Source organism: Haliotis cracherodii, unplaced genomic scaffold (genome assembly GCF_022045235.1).
Source record: "Haliotis cracherodii isolate W230 unplaced genomic scaffold, xgHalCrac1.p SCAF_8, whole genome shotgun sequence".
Classification (NCBI taxonomy): domain Eukaryota; kingdom Metazoa; phylum Mollusca; class Gastropoda; order Lepetellida; family Haliotidae; genus Haliotis; species Haliotis cracherodii.
The window spans coordinates 47,243,188-47,268,890 of record NW_027266341.1 but is presented as its reverse complement, the minus strand read 5'-3'; the positions used below and the strand labels follow the sequence as shown (position 1 = coordinate 47,268,890).

The following is a 25,703-nucleotide window of genomic DNA, read 5'->3' as shown; positions in this document are numbered from 1 at the left end:
TAAAAGATACATACGTGCGATGCACCACTCTTGTGACAAATGTTGAAATAAGTCGGAATGAAATTTCGATCTGTGATTTTGTACGAACATCTTATGATAATGATTCGTCTGAATGTTTGATGTGAAATAAATACTAATAAATAGAATCATAGAAATAGCAGAAAACATGACTTCGGGAAATTCGTTCTATTTCTTCAGTCATTTAAGGTTGGAAAATCACGCGAGACAGAAATATTTTTTCACAGCAATCCCGACTTTGACATTTACGTGTGCCGAGGGATAGAGACCTTAAATCAGGAGTTTTATCACGCAAGTTATTTCAGGAATATCATTGCTATAAGTACTTTTGCGATTGAGTAGATACTGATCAACAAACTAAAGAAACATCGATGTGATCACATGCGACACAAGGCGTTCCGCGTGCAACGGAAAATCGATGTCCATTAACCAGGGGATTGTGGCGGAGTGGAACACTGTGCCCGTGGAGTGCATGTTGGTAACAGGCTGCGGCAGCAGGCAAACATACAATATCAATAAGTTCATATTTTATTGGCTTTTGATGCAATACATGTTATAATTGGGATAACACTTTCTTATTAAACTGGTAGTCTAGATCCCGCACTTTGTGTACCCCTCTGACAAGTGTAAATTGGCACGGCTCCCATGGGTGAAAGCTATGAACACACAATGCCACTCAGAAAGTGGTCAAATGTAACAAAAGTTAAATCTGGAATTACACTTTCTAAGTAAAGTGCAGATTCTCGTACCTTTTGGGGGTTCAGTCACGTCATGCCATTCCCCGTGCCAATTTACACTTTCATTTTCATTTTTGTGAACACCTTGGTGGCTGAGCGGGTTAGATCGCTGACTTTGTGTGCTGGCGATTAGTTGCCTCTCTCTGGCAGTGTGGGCTCGAATCCAAAAGGTGCGTACATTTGTACCGACAAGACATCAGTTACGACTGGGCGGATAACACAGTTTCCCAGATTATATTAGATTGAATATTAACATATTGTTCGGGAATGATTGATATTTAGAAAACTTAACATTATGTCGCAATCAATATCACACATTTAATAAATATATACATTTAACAATTTTAACAATAGCAATATGATCCTGGTAATGTCTTGAGCATCTTGAACAGTTCCAATAATTCTAATACAGTTGTTTTCATATTTGTTAATATCTTAATTGCATTTTCTCCAACTTGTGTAAACAAACCAAGCTGATGGAATCCGCCAATGCTGACTTAAGCTCAGTTAAACCTTGCTTCTTTGTATGTTGTGGCAGTGGCATTGGCGTGTCAGGCCCAAGACTGGGGTCAATTCTTGAACTAGTTACACTGTGCTAAACCCGTTTTTCTTCTCCCAAGGAATGACGTGGCCTTGTGACCAGTGGTCACTCACTCATTACAAACAAGTACATTTTAAAGACATTCGTTTGTTCTCGCTCGTCGTATGTACATGTACGACACGGTTTCGAATCTCAATACACCAAAATATACTAAATAAAATATCGACTGTCTAAGTCACTACGATTTTCGCAACACTATCCAAAAAACAAAGTTTTCACTTCTTGATAGGTGGTCCGGCATGTTGGACAGGTCTTCTGGACAGCTGACCACTCTTCCATACACTCAGAACAGAAGGTGTGACCACAGGGAATCAGGAAGTGGGTGACCGCTCTGTCCATGCACACAGCACACATGGGCATACTCTGGGCGTCCGGCGTCTGAAAGCAATGTCCACCATATCGTCACGATCATTATTGATGTCATTCACATCATCAGCCTGGCATACAGGTACATGTATGCATATGATACAGTGACTGTTAATCCGGAGTGTGTTGTTCCGGATCGTCCGGATTACCAAATATCCGGATTAACGCATTTCGGGTACGATTTCCCTTTTATATTATATAGTAGTCATATAAAAGACAGAGTTTTCGGATGAAAGGTTTCCCTGTATGGGGATCTTATAATCAACACATTAAATCGTAACACTATTTTTGGTCATTCTTTAGTTCGATGGACATTCTTAAAATTTATTGATATTGATGCTTGTTCACTGACAGATTTTGGCAACCAATACCTTATATTAAACATCTCTCTCACAACCCAATGATACACACATTAAACATAATGTTCCTGCTGTAGACTTAGCAGGTCTAAGGCGCCATGTCACTTACCACTCCTGGTTCCAGACAAGGCAGTGGGTCATCTCCTCGCCAAGGCTCAACTTCACACAACCTGATTGTCTCCCCTTGTGAGTGTAATCCTACAGCTGCATAGAAGCCACCAGGGGGCACTGTCAGGGGTGGGGACTGATACACCTGTAACAATGGAGCCATGTCGTACAGTTGAGAAGCATTCGCGGAATATGTTAACAGGTTTCATTCACTTTGATACTTGATGAACGATAGTGACGTGAGAGTTAGAAGACATGTCATGATCAGTGGCAGATATATCAAGATCACAATATGTCTGCTTACCATGACGCACAATCAGGCCAGTAACCAAGCCTATAAAACCGATCGAAGTAAGTCGCAGCTAACGACATTATTAAGTTCGTTAAAAGATGTTACTTGTTGATACTTCCCATAAAGGTCCGGGATAGAATAGGTCTTCAGCAACCCATGCCTGCGGTAAAAGGTTAATGTACTTGTCGTAGGAGGCGACAAATAGGATCGGGTGGATCGGGTGCTCAGGCTCATCGTATCCCAATTGCATGGATTGATGCTCGTGATATCAATCACTAGATTGTCTGGCCCAGACTCGATTATCATTTACCCTGCATGCCGCTCGGTATTATAAAACCGGCGTTCATTAGTCAGGACTAATACAGGCAGCCACACGCACACACACCAACACATACACAAACGTCGAAAACGTATACTAATCTTGAACACAGCGCAAAAGCCCTTTTCGCCTCATTGTGGCATTTATTTGGAAAGTCAATAAAAATACTACTTCAGTAGGAAAGGTTGGTGTAAAGATTCCAGAAAGAAGTTCGCACATAATGTGTTTGTTTACAAAGTCGGGACTGGCAACCATGTAACTGGGCAGGTGATTTTTGTGAGTTACGGCTTTCTGGCTAGATTTGTTGTGATAATACAACACTGATGATGCAGAATAAATAACATCATTATTTAAAAACAACAACATTACTTCAAAACGGCCCATTCACTTATGCAAGTATGTCAAACAAATCCACACAAAGAAGTGAGTGGGATGACGACATGTTAGATTCCAAGTTGCTTTGAATTATTACCCTCAGAATACAGAGACACAGTCTCAGTTTCACGCACGTCACTAATTACAACAACCTCAACACGCCCGCCTGTCTACGAGCCACTCACCTTTTTCCCATTGTTGAGAAATGTGACTGTTTTGTCCGAGAAGTTGAACTGACAAGTCATGGTGGCGCCGTGCCTAGCTATAGGAAGTGACTTCATGGCAACTCCTGTGGCAGCGTATATGCTGAAATATGCAACATCATATATCCAAACCCTAAAAACAATTCACCAATCCATGAGCAAAACATAGTGCCACGCCATTGCAGTTCACCTGGATATGTCGTGAAAGTTTAACAGTGGTCTGCACTATTGATTTCATTCCAATGACACATGATATGCTTGTCGTAAGAGGCGACTGTTTATTTGTTTATGTTTTTTTTTGTTTAACACCACAACCAGCAGTATTCCAGCTAAAAATAATTGAGCCTGGACCAGACAATCCAGTGATTGATTTCATGAGCATCGATCCACACAATTGGGATACGATGACATGCATCAATCAAGTCAGCGAACCTGATCAACCGATCTCTTTAGTCGCCTCTTACGACAAGCATAATCGCCTTTTACGGCAAGCATGGTTTGCTGAAGACCTATTCTACCCCACATGCGACCGACGGGATCGGGTTGTCAGACTCGCTGATGCATGTCAACCTATCCCAACAGCGTGGATAAATGCTCATGATCTCAATCAGTGGACTGTGTGTTCCAGACTTTATTATTCACAGACCGCCGTCAAATTGCTGGAATATTGCTGAGTGCAGCGTTAACAAACAAACAAACAAACAAACAAAATCTAAAGAAAATATCGAGTCATCATAAGAATAACGAAATATTCTCGGTCTGGCAGTTATCAGAGAGAGAGGTTTTGATAGGTTCACGGGGCCAATTATGCATTTTGAAAGAATTCATCAGCATGGTCAAAACAAGGTGAAAATTTACAATATTTAAAAAAACTGAAAGTCTGTGTCTGAACGTCCACAGCGTACACAACAAATACCAATGGCATTACATTTTGGACTTAAACAGTTGAGTAATGGAAGTAATCAGCTATTTAAGTATTGCCACCATGGCTTCCTTTATGAAAATTGGATTCGAACAAAAGCAGGTGTCACTATTGGTTGGAGTTGCTTCGTGGAGATTAAGCTTCATTGGTTTCCGAGGAGATGACTTTTACACTTGACCCCCGAGCTCTGTCATCGGACCCCGTGGCGTGTACCGTTGCTCATGTCTCATTCACTGTTTGCCTTGTCCAGACATGACTATACACGTATCTCATAACATTATCATGGAAGATTGCTGACTGCGGCGTTAAACAGCATTTACTCATTTAATCAGTCACGGGCAGCCACATGTAATATAGTCGGCCAGTTTTCCAAATACTAGTGTGAAGACGGTATTGCGGACTGGTCTCCAATGACGAGGTTTACGGGTAATACCTTGTTTCCTAGATTCTTTAAGGAGTTTAAGTCTGATGTAGACTTGTTGTGGACACCAGTGACGACCATTTGTCACATGTCCATTGACCTGTATATATTCATTGTATTTTGTTTTAAATATATACCTTTAACATAACAACATCTTTTCAAAGTTTACTTAGGTGAGTTGAAATGGGTTTTAACGTCGCGTGTTGCACTTACATAGCGACGTGCGTGCAAGTGTGTGTGTCTGCTTGTCTAATGCCGATTTCAGAGTGCTAGCCCAATGAGGAGATACCACATGTAGTTTAACATGAATATCCCACTCAGGCACTGTATACTTACTCCGAGCGGACCGGTCCGTGTTTTAGCCCCTTTGTGCCGATCGCCAGACAAGAACCATCTTTTAACGTCTTTTGGTATGACGCGGTCCGGGATCGAACCCCGAACCCTCCAGGCGGACGCTCAACCTCAAGACCACAGTGGCGGGCCCAAGTTTAATTACATAATACAGACAGCATACACTGTATTGTTCCAATACTAGATATTGTCCACACGCACAAATTAAATTGAATGGGATGCTTCCAACGTGGAATGAAATGTCAATAGAGTTTAGTAATAAGAGGGAGGTAAGTGTATAACGTCTGACGTACTCACCCGCCGTTATCTGCATGGTAGGCTATGGAGTGCTTGTGCCACCCCGGCTGGCTGTCCGTCCGATAATGTTGAGGGCACAGCCCCATCGCAATTCTGCACCCTATTCCTTGGTCTACAATTCCTGAAAACAAATTACGCGAGTGTCGAAATGTTTTTTACCAAATCAAACAATGTTGAGCGTGACAGTGACTTTCTGGCTACAGTAAGCCATCAGCTTGACCCAGAAGGGATAGAAACAGCTCAAAGCGCAGATCGTTACACTTTGGTTAAGACCACGAGCAAGGGTACCTTCCGGACAAACCAATCATCCTAATCGGATTGGACCCAGGACCAGCGGATCCTGACTACCGCCCTTTCCCCCGTTTAATGCGTACGTAGCGTGTGTATTTGTATAAACGCAATAAGAAATATGAGGTCGCGTCATGCAGGTGAACATTCTAACCAGCCAATGAGCGCCAATGCTTCTCAGTTATCGTTTTGGAGTGAGCGAAGCTCTCCGGCAAGAGTATCTGATTTCCGCATTTCGAAAACGAATATAATCGGCCACCGTTTCTGAGCGCCATGGAAGCTACAAAAAATAGGTAGTGAAGGTGAGGTGAAATGGGGTTTAACGTCGCGTCCAAGATATTGCACTTATATAGCGACGTGCATGTACGTGTATGTGTGTGTGTGTGGCTGCTTGTACTGATGCCGATTTATAGTGCTAGCTCACTGAGATACCATGCCGCAGTTTAACATGAATACCCCACTCAGACACAGTGTATTGACTCCGAGCCGAGCAGTCCTTGTTTTAGCCCCTTAATGCCGGGCGCCAGACAGGGTAACAACAAGTACCATCTTTTAACGTCTTTTGGTATGACGGAAAGATCGAACCCCGGACCTTCCGGTCTCCGGGCGGAGGCGGTCAGAAATAGGTAGTACGATCGAAGGAATATTTGGGTTCTGCGTGGGCTTTCATTTGTACAAATCATTTGTGATCGAGGTGGCAAATACATTAAGCTGAATAGTTCTTGAAAGCTGATATTTCATTGGCTAAATAACACACGCATCCTTCAGTTAGATCGGGCGGTCAAAGTTCGCTCAGCGTTCATCTAACGCGACATTTGGAGGTGTCCTCGAATCAGAGTAAAAGATGGGATTTTAATGGGATAAGTAACACTGTACAAATTATACACTTCAAATGTTCTTTGCGATTTATCGAGTAGCCATTTCATATTTCATGATAAAACACTGACACTGTGGCGCCATTTCTGTAGATTCAAACATGCGCTATCAACTTGATGACGTCGAATACTGGACGGCGTTATTTTTGAGGGCGGAGTGTCTAGTGAGTTGTTTCCCTTAGATGAAGATGGGCAACGCAGATAAACTTGATGGCCGAACGATCGCATCCAACAGAGATTACACACTCGGTAATAGGGGAAAAGGTACAGGTTTTCGACATTAGGATTGTGAGAATATGCGGAAAATACCCACCTGTGCATAACATGGACTTGTCCGATATTGCCGAGGTCGGATTCTATTGAATGAGTAATCGCTATTTAAATAGGGAAAATATTTTTAGAGCTTGTACATTTTATCATTATCCTTAAAGACTGTTCATAATGTTGATCTCTTATATAAAAAATAAACGGCTCGCGGTCGTTGCTTATCGTACAAGAAAACACTGCCCACTGACACAGACTCGAGTGGTTTATTCTCTCTGCAGTGTTTTTCGAGTGGTTTATTCTCTCTGCAGTGTTTTATTGTTCGATCATCAACTCCCACACGTCGTTTATTTCTTAATTGAAGGTAACACAAACAGTTCGACGACTATATAATGCCTCCCGCTAGGATACCCATGCGGTTATGGTCGCATACATTGATATAAGTTGCCGCAGATACATAATAGATTCATTACGACCACGTTAACACGCCAGAAACCTATGATTGTGGGTTCGAATCCCGGTTCGCCCCGTTTATGTTTCTAGGTTTGTCAGCACCATACCAGTGCTCGTGGGTTTCACCAAAGTGGTTAACGTCTGAAACATGCATCACTTCGGGGTTTCCTCCCATATTAAGCTGACACGCCGTGACATTACTGGACTACTGTTAAAAGCGGAGTTAAATCCAACTCACTCCCTCATATCATGGCGATAGTTAATAATGTATTCAGGACCAGACAAATCAATTGTTGACAACAGAAACAACAATAGCGATCTTCCCTGTCAGGTGGTGACACACAGTCTGTACTCAAAACTAAACCTGGAATATTGCTGAGTGTATCGTTTAACAGAAAACAACCTAAACCACCCCAGCAGTAATGAGGGGCACATAACGTGGTTCAGGAATCCAAAGACCCAGAATATACCTCCACCGTAGAATAGAATCAAACTTTTGAGCGAAATCATATTTTTCACTCCGACTCAGTGAACTAGAGGACCCGTGAAGATCAGGGGGAGAATAGGTCTTAAGCAACCCAGCAATCCGTTCGTTATAGGCTACTATGCCGTCATATAGCTGTGTGCGGTATTAAACAACAAACAAACAGTGAACTAGTTTCAGTAATGAAACGAATCAGGACGGACATATGCAGGAAGGGAGGTAATTGCTAACTATCATGTCTATTTGCGTATCACCCGTCCCATAATTATATATTATTTCGCTATGTTCAGATCGCTGAAACATCGCTTGTTCATTTCAGCCACGACCCTCTGGGTTGGGGTAAAATGGAAGTGATTGACAAACGAGGGTTCAGGAACATGATTAACCTTCACTGACTTACCAATAGAAAAACTGTTAATATCTGGAGCAAGAGGACACTTTGAAAGCAAGAGAGCAACAGGCCCAGTATCACCTCCATTGTAGCTGTCAAATGCAACAACGTTATCAATCATATTTAGTATGTCTTTATGTCAAAGCTTATGTAAAGTATATTACTATATCAACCTTTACGGATTTACTATCGTATAATACATTTTACTAAAAAAGCGTAACTATGTAAAAATGTCCGATGGATTTAATGGTTATGTAAATGCCATTGTCTCAGCAGCGAGGAGGTCGTTCACGCTACTAAGCAACATACTACATCATCAGTTTTCAAGGGTAGAAATAAAACTGGAAAATCTGCGTTACCAGTCGAAATAACAATCACCTATCATAAAACACGAGAATGTCTTGAATTTCTACAATATCTGATAAAGTGTAGATATTAAATCATGTATCACATTGGACGTGCTTCCCAAAGCAGTCTCAGCCAGTATTTTCCATATGGATGTGTTACCGTTAGGACTGCGTTGTGAAATACATGCAGGCTTAGAGATATTGACTATTCTCACCTTAACATCCCACTGGCTTGATTCAAAGAAGCATCCTTGCACACGGAATAGTGATACAGCTGTTGGACTGGCGGGGGTAAATACTGAAGCAAAGTGATGGAACTTAAAACAATACGTATAACAGTGAATGAGTGAAAACAATGTGTATAACAGTGGATGAGTGAAAACAATGTGTATAACAGTGAATGAGTGAAAACAATGTGTATAACAGTGGATGAGTGAAAACAATGTGTATAACAGTGAATGAGTGAAAACAATGTGTATAACAGTGGATGAGTGAAAACAATGTGTATAACAATGAATGCGTGAAAACAATGTGTATAACAGTGAATGAGAGAAAACAATGTGTATAACAATGAATGAGTGAAAACAATGTGTATAACAGCGAATGGGTGAAAACAATGTGTATAACAGTGGATGAGTGAAAACAATGTGTATAACAGTGGATGAGTGAAAACAATGTGTATAACAATGAATGCGTGAAAACAATGTGTATAATAGTGAATGAGAGAAAACAGTGTATAACAGTGAATGAGTGAAAACAGTGTGTATAATAGTGAATGAGTGAAAACAATGTGTATAACAATGAATGCGTGAAAACAATGTGTATAACAGTGAATGAGAGAAAACAGTGTATAACAGTGAATGAGTGAAAACAGTGTGTATAATAGTGAATGAGTGAAAACAATGTGTATTACAATGAATGCGTGAAAACAATGTGTATAACAGTGAATGAGAGAAAGCAATGTGTATAACAATGAATGCGTGAAAACAATGTGTATAACAACGAATGAGTGAAAACAGTGTGTATAACAGTGAATGGGTGAAAACAATGTGTATAATAGTGAATGAGTGAAAACAATGTGTATAATAGTGAATGAGTGAAAGCAATGTGTATAACAGTGAATGAGTGAAAACAATGTGTATAACAGTGAATGAGTGAAAACAATGTGTATAACAATGAATGCGTGAAAACTGTGTATAATAGTGAATGAGAGAAAACAGTGTATAACAGTGAATGAGTGAAAACAATGTGTATAACAATGAATGCGTGAAAACAATGTGTATAACAATGAATGCGTGAAAACAATGTGTATAACAGTGAATGAGAGAAAACAGTGTATAACAGTGAATGAGTGAAAACAATGTGTATAATAGTGAATGAGTGAAAACAATGTGTATAACAATGAATGCGTGAAAACAATGTGTATAACAGTGGATGAGTGAAAACAATGTGTATAACAATGAATGCGTGAAAACAATGTGTATAACAGTGAATGAGAGAAAACAGTGTATAACAGTGAATGAGTGAAAACAATGTGTATAATAGTGAATGAGTGAAAACAATGTGTATAACAATGAATGCGTGAAAACAATGTGTATAACAGTGAATGAGAGAAAACAATGTGTATAACAATGAATGGGTGAAAACAATGTGTATAACAACGAATGAGTGAAAACAGTGTGTATAACAGTGAATGGGTGAAAACAATGTGTATAATAGTGAATGAGTGAAAACAATGTGTATAATAGTGAATGAGAGAAAACAATGTGTATAACAGTGAATGGGTGAAAACAATGTGTATAATAGTGAATGAGTGAAAACAATGTGTATAACAGAGAATGAGAGAAAACAGTGTATAACAGTGAATGAGTGAAAGAAATGTGTATAACAATGAATGCGTGAAAACAATGTGTATAACAGTGAATGAGTGAAAACAATGTGTATAACAGTGAATGGGTGAAAACAATGTGTATAACAGTGAATGAGTGAAAACAATGTGTATAATAGTGAATGAGTGAAAACAATGTGTATAACAGTGAATGAGTGAAAACAATGTGTATAACAGTGAATGAGTGAAAACAATGTGTATAACAATGAATGCGTGAAAACTGTGTATAATAGTGAATGAGAGAAAACAGTGTATAACAGTGAATGAGTGAAAACAATGTGTGTAATAGTGAATGAGTGAAAACAATGTGTATAACAATGAATGCGTGAAAACAATGTGTATAACAGTGAATGAGAGAAAACAATGTGTATAACAATGAATGAGTGAAAACAATGTGTATAACAGCGAATGGGTGAAAACAATGTGTATAACAGTGGATGAGTGAAAACAATGTGTATAACAGTGGATGAGTGAAAACAATGTGTATAACAATGAATGCGTGAAAACAATGTGTATAACAATGAATGCGTGAAAACAATGTGTATAACAGTGGATGAGTGAAAACAATGTGTATAACAATGAATGCGTGAAAACAATGTGTATAATAGTGAATGAGAGAAAACAGTGTATAACAGTGAATGAGTGAAAACAGTGTGTATAATAGTGAATGAGTGAAAACAATGTGTATAACAATGAATGCGTGAAAACAATGTGTATAACAGTGAATGAGAGAAAACAGTGTATAACAGTGAATGAGTGAAAACAGTGTGTATAATAGTGAATGAGTGAAAACAATGTGTATAACAATGAATGCGTGAAAACAATGTGTATAACAGTGAATGAGAGAAAGCAATGTGTATAACAATGAATGCGTGAAAACAATGTGTATAACAACGAATGAGTGAAAACAGTGTGTATAACAGTGAATGGGTGAAAACAATGTGTATAATAGTGAATGAGTGAAAACAATGTGTATACTAGTGAATGAGTGAAAGCAATGTGTATAACAGTGAATGAGTGAAAACAATGTGTATAACAGTGAATGAGTGAAAACAATGTGTATAACAATGAATGCGTGAAAACTGTGTATAATAGTGAATGAGAGAAAACAGTGTATAACAGTGAATGAGTGAAAACAATGTGTGTAATAGTGAATGAGTGAAAACAATGTGTATAACAATGAATGCGTGAAAACAATGTGTATAACAGTGAATGAGAGAAAACAGTGTATAACAGTGAATGAGTGAAAACAATGTGTATAATAGTGAATGAGTGAAAACAATGTGTATAACAATGAATGCGTGAAAACAATGTGTATAACAGTGGATGAGTGAAAACAATGTGTATAACAATGAATGCGTGAAAACAATGTGTATAACAGTGAATGAGAGAAAACAATGTGTATAACAATGAATGAGTGAAAACAATGTGTATAACAATGAATGCGTGAAAACAATGTGTATAACAGTGAATGAGAGAAAACAGTGTATAACAATGAATGAGTGAAAACAATGTGTATAATAGTGAATGAGTGAAAACAATGTGTATAACAGAGAATGAGTGAAAACAATGTGTATAACAATGGATGAGTGAAAACAATGTGTATAATAGTGAATGAGAGAAAACAGTGTATAACAATGAATGAGTGAAAACAATGTGTATAATAGTGAATGAGTGAAAGCAATGTGTATAACAGTGGATGAGTGAAAACAATGTGTATAACAATGAATGCGTGAAAACAATGTGTATAACAGTGAATGAGAGAAAACAATGTGTATAACAATGAATGGGTGAAAACAATGTGTATAACAACGAATGAGTGAAAACAGTGTGTATAACAGTGAATGGGTGAAAACAATGTGTATAATAGTGAATGAGTGAAAACAATGTGTATAATAGTGAATGAGAGAAAACAATGTGTATAACAGTGAATGGGTGAAAACAATGTGTATAATAGTGAATGAGTGAAAACAATGTGTATAACAGAGAATGAGAGAAAACAGTGTATAACAGTGAATGAGTGAAAGCAATGTGTATAACAATGAATGCGTGAAAACAATGTGTATAACAACGAATGAGTGAAAACAATGTGTATAACAGTGAATGGGTGAAAACAATGTGTATAATAGTGAATGAGTGAAAACAATGTGTATAATAGTGAATGAGTGAAAACAATGTGTATAACAGTGAATGGGTGAAAACAATGTGTATAATAGTGAATGAGTGAAAACAATGTGTATAACAGAGAATGAGAGAAAACAGTGTATAACAGTGAATGAGTGAAAGAAATGTGTATAACAATGAATGCGTGAAAACAATGTGTATAATAGTGAATGGGTGAAAACAATGTGTATAATAGTGAATGGGTGAAATTAATGTGTATAATAGTGAATGAGTGAAAACAATGTGTATAACAGTGAATGGGTGAAAACAATGTGTATAATAGTGAATGAGCGAAAACAATGTGTATAACAGAGAATGAGTGAATACAATGTATATAACAGTGAATGCGTGAAAACAATGTGTATAACAGTAAATGAGTGATGGTTGTTCTGGTCAACTGAGAATCACCACAAATCTGAATTACAGGTATGTTTACGGTCAAGTAAATGACACAGAATGAAATGTATGGGTTACAAATTTGCAGTTGTAGATACATAAAGTGCCTCTGGACCCCTTTAAACCCGTGGTGATTCCGGCTCAGAATAGCTTTCACAGGCAGATATTATATATGTAAATATGGCGTTGTGAAACTGAGTGACCCTGACTGGTTGTGTGTCTCATATCAGGGAGAAGTGTTCTTGCAATCAACCCTGACTCAGGGCATAATACTAGTATTTACATACACCGAGATATTGGAGTCATTGTCTTATTGTAGAGTAACACAACATTCATATGCAGTCACGTGCACTGTGCTTAGGAAACAAATTACGAATAGTTTTTTTTTATGACTGTCTGACGAATGAGCTTAGCATGATTTTACGGCGCTCTTAACAGTATTTCAAAATTTTCACGGTAGGGCGTAACCAAGAAAAAAACCTTCACAGTTTATGTGAGCCCATGAATCGCAATCATATCCTTGGGTGGCGAGCAAATATATGATAATTATTATGATATGCAATATACGGCTTCACAGACTGATAACACCAATACATTTGACGTGGCAGACCAGGGTATCTTCATGCCTTTGTGAGACATATTGAAGTACAAACAAATTTTACTTTCTTTCTAGCCGCTGTACTTCTCCCCTGCACGTGTCTGGGTATAACCAGACATTTCAAAATATCTTGAATATGCAGAGGGCGAAAGTGTGGGAATAACTGAATCAAATTGTACCTTGTATTAATCTGAAACAAATACAATAACTCTTTTGCGATAAATCTTCCGCCAAATCTAACATCTATACACAATTTGTAACATAAGAGACTCCGTGGGAATTTCTGGTGATAAATGGTACCCAGTAACCGATGGTTGTCGTTAGAGGCGTTTCGATGACTAACGATGTTTGACATTGGTTATATTATCCATCACTGGTAAAATAACGGGTCGCCGCCATCAAGCTCTACTATTACTGATCCGGCGTTATAAGTGAGTGAGTGAATATGGTTTTACGCCGCTTTTAGCATTATTCCAGCAACATCACCGCGGGGGACACCAGACCGGCGTTATAAACAAAACAGATAAATTGAAGAGTTTTCAGTAACATCGCCTTGCTCCCAGTGTGAGATAAGGAAGGAAGTAGACTGAACAGTGTTGTGGCGGTCGACATTGTGCGTGAAGCAGACATATGACACGGATGAACATTATAATGTCGGAGTAATGGCGGTAGAAGTCAACTGCCGGTAATAGATGTTCAGGTAGCATTCCCTATCAATATGCACAGGAATAGTACCACATGCCAAACGTGAAGACAGTACCTGGTCGTCAGCAGATCTCCATGGCTCCATCTCCAGTAGACAGACTGACTCCCCGTGGGAGTGGAATCCAACTGCAGCGTGGAACCCTCCCGGAGGGAGCCTGAGGGCGGGGCTCCTGTACACCTGCAGAAACAGCAGACACAGATCAGACACACCAGATACAGGTCATGAACCCACAGACACAGCAGACACCTACGCAAGTGGGGTTGTTCGTGTAAATAAAGCCAGTTCAAGTGCAGATCACCAGACTCAACGTCATATGAATGACTAAGCGAGATGAAGTGCTGGACTATATACCAGGAAGTATGTTATATATCCCTTAAAGAAAGATAATTTTGAACAACAAATTCGTATAATTGTATAACAAAATATGGATATAATTACACTTTGTTTGGAATAAAACAGACATTCTCGTGTTCAATGATTTCATTGCATCAGACCTATAAATAAATTTACAAAGAGGAACAGACAGACAGGAGTAAATGAAAGGGAAATGACGGCATCTTATATGTTGGCAACCGATCTCGAGGTGTACATCACTCCATATGACCCGATGGATCAGTTACCTTACCGACATTCATTCATACAGGTTTGGAAGATCAGTACATGTCCGCAGTTTCACCGAGTAAATAAAACTCGTAGCAGACGACGCAAAGTGAGTTACTTCCCTTTACCCAGTGCATTCGGTTAAACATCGGTGAATTTCAGAAACTGAACGATACCTAGCGAGATAAGAAAGTGACCAAAGATGTGTCTTGAATGAATTCTCGAATGCTGCAGGAGTGGGCAAAATGGAAAATAACTCCCTGCTGCTTAACCAATAAGAAACTGGTATTTTAATGTAAGGTAAAATCAATGGCTATAGGTGCTTGGCAATCATGAAGGTATGAAATACTGCAGAGTGCCGTGTTCAGGCGATGTACAAATACACGATGTATGCAGATGTAGACGTAATCTGAACATACCACTGTGTCGTTCCGGCAGAATATGACGGTGTTAGTGCGGAAGTCCACTTCACAGGACATCGTGTCACCTGCCCTGGCGCGGGGGCCTTGCGCAGATGGCTGCCCTCTTCCGTGGAAGATGCTGCAGTTAAGGATGTGTTTTAAATGTGTGGATGTAGCTTATGATGCATATCGTTATCAACAACAATGGTCCATGGTGCATGGTGTGCCCCGCTGTTATGCTACACATAAAACTCGTATAACCAAAATATTTCACAGACAATAATCCTACTGCTGACTGCCTTTGGTGTATGAGGAACTTAGGAATGATCACCGTACTTTCAATTGATTAATATTAACATGGAAGCACACACATTTTGCTTTTCACCAATCTCATTAAAATCAGATCTTAGTTTTCGCTACCGCTAAACAAAGATCTGAGGACATCCCATTACGGGTCACGTCAGAGCGACCTTTCGCGAATTTTGACCTACCAATGAAATGACTGACAAGAAATCCGACATTGGCCAATCAGATGGCAGCTTTCTCGAGCTTTACGACACTAGTTTCAAACTATGTGAAAACTCAATGACAAGAAGGGGCGGTGTGGTAGTCTAGTCGTTAAAGCGTTCGCTCGTCACGCCGAAGACCCGGGTGGGTACAATGTGTGAAGCCCATTTGTGGCGTCCCCCCGCCGTGATATTGCTGGAATATTGCAAAAAACGGCGTAAAACTATACTCACTCCCTCAATGACAGGAAAATAAATTCCTTTTCTTAACGCGTGTAATTCGTTCTCCGGCTGGACGTCCCACCACCCCTTCCTCTACACAGACACTTTCAAAAATCATGATTGCGTTATATACTTATTTCGATCATGAAATTAAGATGACGACGTGTGTCTACCCAACCCAGTGAAAATAACAATGTGTGAACATTTCCCCAAATATATTTATGGCTACCGAGCTGGTTTAATTGCGTCAATGCAATTACATAACGTTGGAATACTTTTACGAATTTTTGTGGCTCGGGGTGAAAGGTTAAAGGTAAATTTGTCGAAGACACACTACCCTCCGTCGTCCGCATGATATCCAATTGAGTTGGGCAGCCATCCAGGTTGTCTGTTGCCGGGGTAACGGCGGTGACACACTCCGATAGAGATGCAGCACATTTGTCCTTGGCTTGCAATTTCTGAGTAAGAGAAATTATTATTGATAGATAAGACTCGCAAAACGATTTGATTATAAGACGGGATGCGCATGCTGTTTCTATTTATAACATTGGTGTTTGTCACCCACAGCTTACATTACGTACCTGCACATGTAAATCTTATCAAGATCCAGGCATGCCCTAAAAGACGACTATGCTTGTCGTAAGAGACGACTAACGGGATCGGGTGGTCAGGCGCGCTTACTTGGTTGATGCATGTCATCGTATCCCAACTGCTCATGATGTCAGTCACTGGATTGTCTGGTCCAGACTGTATTATTTACAGACCGCCCTCATATAGCTGGAATATTCCTGAGTGCGGCGTTAAAACAATAAACAAACAAACCAACCAATTGCGTGAATCGAACCATACAGAATCAATAACCATTCACCCAGAACATGAAACTAACGAAGGTGAAAATATCAACATATTAAGTATTGATTCACGTCGACCTTGCCTAACTTGGTAAGCTATTTGATACCTGAATGGTGGACATTTGTAACACTGGGCTGTGGTAGCATTCAACTACTACATGATAGCGCTAACCGAGATACGAGTCTATGTTAACGTAAGGCCGTCCTTGGGCTCACAGAACGACTTATGGATGTTCCAGTACACAGTAGGAGGTCAGTATCATGTACGGCCGCTTTGAGTTTTTTCACAGTAGTTTAATTATATCGCGGTGTGTCAGCTTGATGGGGGATGAAATCATGTAAGCCTAAAGAAATGCAGGTCTTAGACATGTACCACTTAGGTGAAAGCCACGAGCACGGGGATGGTACTGGCAAACCAAGACACAGGGCGTATCTGGAATTCGAACCTACGAGCGTGGGTTTTGGCACCACTCTGCACAGCTAATTGCAGACCCTAAGACATCTGGACAACAGGTATCAACAACTACAGACACAAAAGCAGACTATGAATATGAAGAAACATATCAACTGGATTGTGGGTCTCTGACAACAGTAGTAAGTGAGTATTGTTTTATGCCGCCTTTAGCGATATTCCAGCAATATCACGGCGGGGGATACCAGAAATGATAGAAATGAAACTAAAGAAAAATGATATGAGTTCCACCGGTTCTACCGAGTTCTCAAAAATAAATCTTTCAAGAATAATGTTTACATGTTTGTCCTACAAGAACCAGTACACGATAGGTTGACAAGAGTGACCGTCATTACCGATTGAAAACTTGTTACAGATTGGCGAGAGTGGACACTCGGACACAAACTGACCAACAGGGATGTCGGGGGACATGGAGTCGTAGCTGTAATAATATAAAGATATTGGTGAATATCGGTAACACATGTGTATCATTCATTTCATCAAAAGACGTGCAAAAAAGTAATAAGAACATTCATATTTAACAATACCATATCCTTATGTATGTCGTACCTACACAAGAGAACAATCGACTTGTTTAGATGTTTCTTATACTTTGTGAAACCCATGACAAAAATGCTCGAACGGAACTGACTGTTCCCTCACGTACCTCTCTGTAATGAACAGGAATTCGTTAATTTAATATGACATTCGTTTTAAATAAAGTTGCAGCGGTCAAGTTTTAGAAACAGCCATATATTGCGTTAATGAATATGTTTACATTGACATAGAAGTACAAAATGCTCATCATGGATTGTTCTGTAACGCCGGTTGAACCCTTGTTCCTGGTTATCCGACATCTCAGTTAAATGGACCGCCTCCTTGGTCTAGTGGTAGAGCGTCCGCCCGGAGTCCGGGGTTCGATCCCGGGCCGCATCATACCAAAAGACGTTAAAAGACGTTAAAAGATGGTATTTGTTGTTACCCTGTCTGGCGCTCTGCTCGGAGTCAGTATACTGTGTCTGAGCGGGGTATTCAAGTTGCGGCATGGTATCTCAGTGGACTAGCACTATGAATAAGCATCAGACCGGACTAGTACTATAGTACTATAAATCGGCATCAGTACAAGCAGCCACACTCATACACACACATGCGCATGCACGTCTCTATAATAATCTTGCAATAATCTTTGACGCGACGTTAAACCATTTCACCTCACGTCACTTCACCTCAGTTAAATGTGTCAAGAAAGCCAAGAGTGACGGCAGTGAAAAATGGCGATGAGGCCCACCAATGAAACGGGTTACATACAGCACGCCTACCTTACGGTCCCTGATGAATGAGACACACGCGCCTCTCGGCAGAACAAGGAATGGTATACCACATCTTCTGTCTCCCGAAAGGACTGTAAAAGAAGGCATTTTTTATCATCAAGATGTCGAGATTACAAACATCATATCTAATAATTGAGTGATATCTAATAATCTGCTTCAAGTACACGAATTTATACTCTGAAACGTGAAGCCAGATTACAGTAAACTATTTTTATAACGAACGCGCTTATAACAAACTGGCGGATATAACAAACTGTTTTTGGTCCAAGCCATTTGCTGTATATAGGTTGTATATATGTTTATAACGAACTACGGTTACAACGAACTGAAATAAGTGGTCCCTTTGAGTTCGTTATAACCATAGTTTACTGTACTATTTATTTTACCACGTAGGTTTCAGAACATCAAGCATTTTCGTTATACCCGAACCAAAACAACTATTTTAAGCATTTTCCGACACAAATTATTTTTGTCAAAAGTCACAAACTTAGAAGCCTCCCAATCTCATTAAAATCAGACCTAAGTTCTTAATATCAAATGGCCCCAGTTCAGTATGTGCTTTATATATAGACATGCAATGTTTGACAAGGAAATATTTAACAGTTTATTTGTTATACTCCATAAGTGAACCAACCCTTTATTAAAACTTAAATCCAACTTATTGCAATGGAAACATAAAAAATAAAAATTTCCTAAATTCCTAAATAGCAAAAGGCAGTTGAGTATGTGTCTGGTAAACATGCATAGTTTTGTTAGAAAGTACTGAATGGGTTTTGAGTTATGCTCCAGAAACAAACACTACCCAATAGAACCTAAGTCCAACTTGTTGCAATGGAAACGTAAAAAAAAATAAAAAATTAAAACTCCTAAATAGCAAAAGGCACCATTTCAGTATGTGCCTAGTAGACATGCAAAGTTTTGTAAGAAAGTATTCAACAGTTTTTTAGTTATGCTCCGGAAACGAACAGCACCCTTATAGAACCTTAGTCCAACTTGTTGCCACGGAAACGTAAAAAACAAAAATCTATAAAATTCCTAAATAGCAAAAGGCACCAGTTCAGCATGAGTCTGATAGACATGCAAAGTTTCGTAGAGAAATATTTAACGGTATCTGAGTTATGCTCCGGAAACGATTTCGGGACGCACACACGCACACGCACACGCACACGCACACGCACACACACACGGACGGAACCCATTTCTATATCCCCCGCCAACTTCGTTGGGGCGGGGGATAATTAACTGATGGCAAAGGCTCATATTTATAGTAATGTGCTTTGTTCCGGTCCATAGAGTGAGTGAGTGAGTGAATGGGGTGTAACGCCGCTTTTAACAATACTCCAGTCATATCACAGCGTGTCAGCTTAATGTGGGAGAAAAGTCCGAAGTGATTGAGGTCTCAGACATTTACCATTTCAACCCACGAGCACGGGTATGGTGCTGACAAACCTAGAAACATAATCGGGGCGAACCGGGATTCGAACCCACAATCATAGTTTTCTGGCGTGCTCAAGGGACGCATCTCTGTACAGCGAATCGCGGCGCCTTAGACGACTGGGCCACTCGTGTCCCCCTGGTCCATACAGATAAAGAATACGTCGTTTGTTCGTTTCGGACAAAACAAGGCTGAAGGTGACAAAAATAATAACGTTCTCGGTATGTAAATCATATATTTATCTTTGATGGGCAGTAAAGTATATAACATCACATACCTTGACATCTGGCGTCCACGGTTCTACTTCCAGGAGGGTGACCCTCTCGCCGTGTGAGTGGAGGCCAACAATGGGGTAGAACCCCCCGGGAGGGACGGCCAGAGGAGGAGACTTGTAGATCTGTAGACAGAGGCAAACACCATTAAATAGTGTGTTTCTTACTTTGCACCTAATCCCTGCTCGTGGGTTTCACAAACTTGGTAAACGTCTACGACCTGCTTGACATGACCTTCCCTCCCCCATGAAGCTGACGTGCCGTCATATGACCAATCTCCTGTTCAAAGCTACGTAAAACCAAACTCACTCACTCAAATGGTATGAGAAGAGAGGCAGAGAACACAGGTCATGGTCCACTGAACTGGAACTGTGTCTATTCTGTTAAGTGAGTAAGGTTTTACGCTGCCGTAATATTCCAGCAAAATACTCGAACACTTTAACCAGTAGCCTACCCCACCGCCCCTATTCAGCTTAGTGGACTGTTCCTGTAAGTTCATGGTCACAGTCTACCTGATAATAACAAGGACAGTGAATACGTTTCCGAAATATCCCTGCAATAATTTCCCCTTCTAAGCAACAGATTTTCAAATATCAGCTGCAGCTTCACTTCACAGCACACATCTATAAAGAGGCTATTTGTATGATTGCTACAAGTAAAGTACTCTGTACATTCCCGGCTTGTATAAAAAAGACTTATTATCGACATCAACATCGTCTCTAAAATATCCATACGGTCATACAAGGACTTTAGTAAAACTTGTATAATTGAAACAACACGGTGCTTATATAGATGTTTACATTATGTATTCCTTACAAATACAATGTATACAGACTACAAACATTGTATGGATGCATAATGTATGCATAATGTCCACATACCGTATTTCCATTTCTGAAGAACGTGACAGTATTATCGGTGACGTCCACGGAGCAGCCCATCACTTCACCCACTCGGATTTTTCCAAATTTCTGTTTCGGGGATCCAGTCGACAGATAAATACTGAAGAATAATGCACAGAGTTGAAGCGTTACAGACAACTTCGCTATAGCGACAGCTTCATTGTACTTCTTCAACTCAGGGAATAAAGCGTTGTCATTTGTAAAGCTGCATGACAGAGACCTTAGCTTACTACTCCACATATATGTGTTAATATTGGTATATCCTCCACTGTCAATAGTGAGTGAGTGAGTGAGTATGGTTTTACGCCACTTTTAGCAATATTCCAGCAATATCACGGCGGGGGACACCAGAAATTACACTGTCAATAAACAGACTTGAATATGTACAGCGTATGTCTGTTTTGACATATTCATATTTCCCACGAATGTCTACAGGCACCAAGGGCGTAAGCTGTAGGTGTGTGTGGGGGTGTGTGGGGTGGGGTGGGGTGTGTGTGTGTGGGTGGGTGGGGGGGGGTGGGGGTGGGGGCAGGAGTGTGTGTTGGGGGGTGGGGGGGTGTATCTCCCGACTTGAACAATATTTAAGTTACATCATAGCGTACAGGTTACAGCTGGGGGAAAGCCGCGAAGCTTTAATACCGAATACCGATTACCACTCCTGTTTATGACCATGTGTGAGGTCCGCCCACTGGCGTGTACCATTGTGAAATAAGGGATAGCTGGTGGTCTGCGAAGTTTGTTTGTTCGTTTGATGTTTAACGCCGCACTGAGCAACATTCAAGCTATATGATGGCGCTCTGTAAATAATCGAGTCTGGACCAGACAATCCAGTGATTGACAACAAGAGCAACTATCCACGCAATTGGGATACGATGACATGCATCAACCAAGTCAGCGAGCCTGACCACCAAATCCCGTTAGTCGCCTCTTATGATATTCGTTCAATGATTCATTGTCGCCTTTTACGGCAAGCATGGGTTGCTGCATGAAGACCTAATTTACCCTGGATCTTCATCGGTTCCGCGACAAGTAATTAAAATCAGATCTAAGTTCTCGCTGCCGCTAAACAAAGATCTGAGGACATACCATTACGGGTCACGTCAGAACGAACTTTCGCGAACTTTAACCCACAACTGAAACGACCAACAAGAAGTAGACATCAGACAATTAGAAAGCAGCTTTCTCGGGCTTTACGGCACTCGTTTCAACCTGGCGACATCCATTTCAGACTACGCTTGAAAAATATGTTGACACAGTTCTCGATTAACATTTTGAAAACAACAAATGAATATTCCGGAATGTCTAATATATGGTTGCGATTGTATGGCAGTGCTTCCAACGTACTGAGCAACGCCTCCTCCGTTCAAATGTCTATCCCACGGAAGCCAGAGACAGGCGATAATTTTGACGGAATCAGTCGTACGGGCCATAACTGTTGTTCTGATTACCCCGTGTTAACGTTTTCGTGGTTGCATGATCAGAAATCACATTCCGACTGTCACTTTCATGATCTGGTAATCGACGCTTTGATTGGTCGGATGAAAGGTCATTCTGACGTGACCCGTAATGGGATGTCCTCAGATCTTTGTATAGCTATAGCGAGAACTAAGATCTGTTTTTAATGAGATCGAGATAACTCTGGTATCGACACGTCACACCGACCTCATAATAGTTTATGAGCAACACGCGTGTCCACGGTGTCAATTTCATTTTCATAATTTGCATGTGCACAACATGCATACACTCTCTCTTCCTGCAACAAACCTGTAAATGTTTGCCCAAGTTCTGTGCAACGCCTACTTGTCTCAAACGCGGTTTATGAGCTGGTTCAAGGGATCCTGGATGAGCAGGAAGACATGTCTTTAGTTACAAGCGCAACTAATAGAAGGTAGAGTTTCACCGTTAACGTTCTAGGATGAACAAATACATGCGTGGTTAACATACAGGTGAGAGTCTTCCTGTCGGTGCTCCGTAAACCAATAAGGATCTGACCCCCGTGGCTGAAACAAAGGGGGCCAAGGTCTTCAAACCTGTAATCAATGCTCCCAGGGTTCTCCGCCTAATTGCTATAGCAACGCCACGTGCTCATCCGTAAAATTATCTTCGCGTTGCTTGCTCCAGAGTGATCTCCATTAACGTGCTAATCTCTTCCCCCGTAATGGAGTGAGTGGGTTGTGTTTAACGCCGTTTTGAACAATATTTCAGTTATGTCACGCGATCAGGGGTATAATAGGTCTTCAGCAACCTATGCTTGCCGTAAAAGGCGACTATGCTTGTCGTAAGAGACGACTAACGGGATCGGGTGGTCAGGCTCACTAACTTAGTTGATGCATGTCATCGATTCCAGTTGCGTGGATCGATGCACATGATGTCAATCACTAGATTGTCTGGTCCAGACTCGATTATTTACAGACCGTTGTCATATAGCTGGATTATCGCTGAGTGTTGCTTTAAACAACAAACAAACAAACAATTTATGTCACGCGGTGTTGGCGTTATGAAGGGAAAAAACCATAAGTGACGCTTAGGGGGAGGGAGGTGTTATTACTGTGGTCCACTGGATATGCTGATAACGCAACAAGAATGATACACTGGGCAAATCGTGGATTCGAACAAACGCTACGCGGCTCCTGACACATCTCAAGAGAGACAACTCATTTCACGAACACCTGGTGTTAAAGAATCAGTTATTATGTATGCGTTCTATTGGTGTCATGGAATATGTTCTTGAAGCCCAACATAATATGATGTTAACATGCCTTGATGGCTGGCATTGACATGTGAGGACATAAGTGTGCCGTTAATCGTACCCAATTTACTACTTATATATTTTATGTTATCTCCTCACCCTCCGTCGTCTGCGTGGTACCCCACGGAGTTGGCCTTCCACCCTGGCTGCCTGTGGGCGGGGTAGTGTCTGTTACACACTCCTATTGCTATGTAGCTGTGCATGCCGGGATTGGCGATCTCTGAGGAGAAATATTACACAATCAGGGATTATTGGTGAACGAAATGAAAATCGACATTTGTACAGTGATGTTACAGGTGATTTTGATAGCTATTTACACGTTTTCGTGATTGAGGATGGGTTTACGCAGCTTTTAGCAAAACTAAAACAATACCACGGCGAGAGACATAAGTAATGGACTTCACATATTGAGGCCTTTGCATTTGGCGGGATATAAGACAGGAATATAATTACAGGTTACCAACCACCTCTCAGCACCTGTAACCGCTCATCGAACCTTAAACGTCGTTATATGTAACATCAGCATAAATGTTGTACAACCGTGAAGACAGGGTCGGCGGAAGAATATGCGCTTGTCAAATGTGTGGATCGGGTGGTCACAATGGCAGTAATTTGAATACTATTTGTACCGGCGGAATTATAAACAATTAGTGCACAGAATGTACAAATGACCAACGGAAATATATACCTATTGAAAAACTGTTACAGACTCTGGACAAAGGCTTCGGTCCAATGAACTGAGCAACTGGTAAATCTGGAGAAGCAGTATCGTATCTGGAAGAATATTTGTCTCTGTATAGTACAACACATTATTCAAACTAGGAATACATATGCATTAAAGTTGCCTCATATATCATGTAATAAGTGTTTTCTTTTCATAAAACGAACAAACCGGGAACGAATATTCATAACAATTCATATTAAATATACAGTCTATTAACGACTTTTCTTCAATTCAGAGATAGATACAAATGTTGATGTATTTGAAAATAGACAATGTTTTCCTTGAGCACATACGTACCTAAGTTCGCCCGTCCGTTGGTCTACTGCCATCTCCCGGCAGTGTAGACTATGGTAGTTAACGGTTGCGGACATTGTATCCGTCAGCAGTGCTTGAAAACACACAGAAAACATATAACAAAATGGAAATGAAATACTTCAAGTTTTATACTTTATTAGAAGTACACACATTATTACATATATATTATATAATTATATATTTGCTGTCTGTGTGTCATTGCATAGTTGTTCATGCTATCAACTACGTATACTTGTTTCCAGATCCAGAATCTTTTATTTGGAGACCGCCATGGGTCGCCTGGGGTTTTGACCGCGTCGAAAAACATCACGAAGTTCACTGATTCGTGAACAAGATAGAAGTGTTGAAGCACCCATAAAAGATTCATCTAGAAAACATGTGAAAGTATAACCTGCCTTAAGAATTAATGATCACAGCAGAATATCCTTTCACTCTTGCTTGAAGCGCGAAACAGTTCTCAAAATGACAAATACTGATTGAACCACACACTGAATTCATCGGCCTACCTCGATCACGCCCTTGAACCTTGACCTCCCATGTAATTACGACTCTGCTCAGTGGTTATTCTTCCGTCATTTCATGTATCTGATGTCTGTGAGGTCGCGAGGGCGTTAATATCAGTGAACCAGGAAATGGTATGAGTTCACTCTAGATTCTTCTCTTGCTTGTCATATCCTGTTCATATCCTCTCGAGCACCCTGTTGTTGTGATTGCGGATGTAG

At 40.4% G+C, this 25,703-nt stretch overlaps 1 protein-coding gene across 1 annotated transcript; it reads right to left on the bottom strand.

Annotated features, from left to right (window-relative positions):
* Positions 1 to 544: 544 nt before the first annotated feature.
* LOC139450418 (uncharacterized) lies at positions 545 to 25,698 on the bottom strand. Its single transcript, XM_071232109.1, has 17 exons — positions 25,488 to 25,698; positions 24,964 to 25,054; positions 24,631 to 24,716; positions 24,042 to 24,162; positions 21,173 to 21,293; positions 20,297 to 20,416; positions 18,573 to 18,655; positions 17,610 to 17,695; positions 16,289 to 16,409; positions 15,242 to 15,362; positions 14,277 to 14,399; positions 8,687 to 8,769; positions 8,134 to 8,216; positions 5,370 to 5,490; positions 3,361 to 3,481; positions 2,191 to 2,334; positions 545 to 1,734 (listed from the first exon to the last, which is right to left on the bottom strand). Exons 2-17 carry the CDS (start codon positions 25,035 to 25,037, stop codon positions 1,552 to 1,554), a joined length of 1,791 nt encoding a protein of 596 aa, XP_071088210.1. The 5' UTR covers positions 25,038 to 25,054; positions 25,488 to 25,698; the 3' UTR covers positions 545 to 1,551.
* Between the last annotated feature and the right edge of the window lie 5 nt (positions 25,699 to 25,703).

Coding starts and splice junctions, on each gene's coding strand:
- LOC139450418 (XM_071232109.1), bottom strand. CDS start 25,037: ATGTCCGCAACCGTTAACTACCATAGTCTACACTGCCGGGAGATGGCA. Junction 18,656..20,296: donor CGTGGACGCCAGATGTCAAG/GTATGTGATGTT, acceptor CTTCTTTTACAG/TCCTTTCGGGAGACAGAAGA. Junction 14,400..15,241: donor TCTGCCGGAACGACACAGTG/GTATGTTCAGAT, acceptor CTGTTTCTGCAG/GTGTACAGGAGCCCCGCCCT.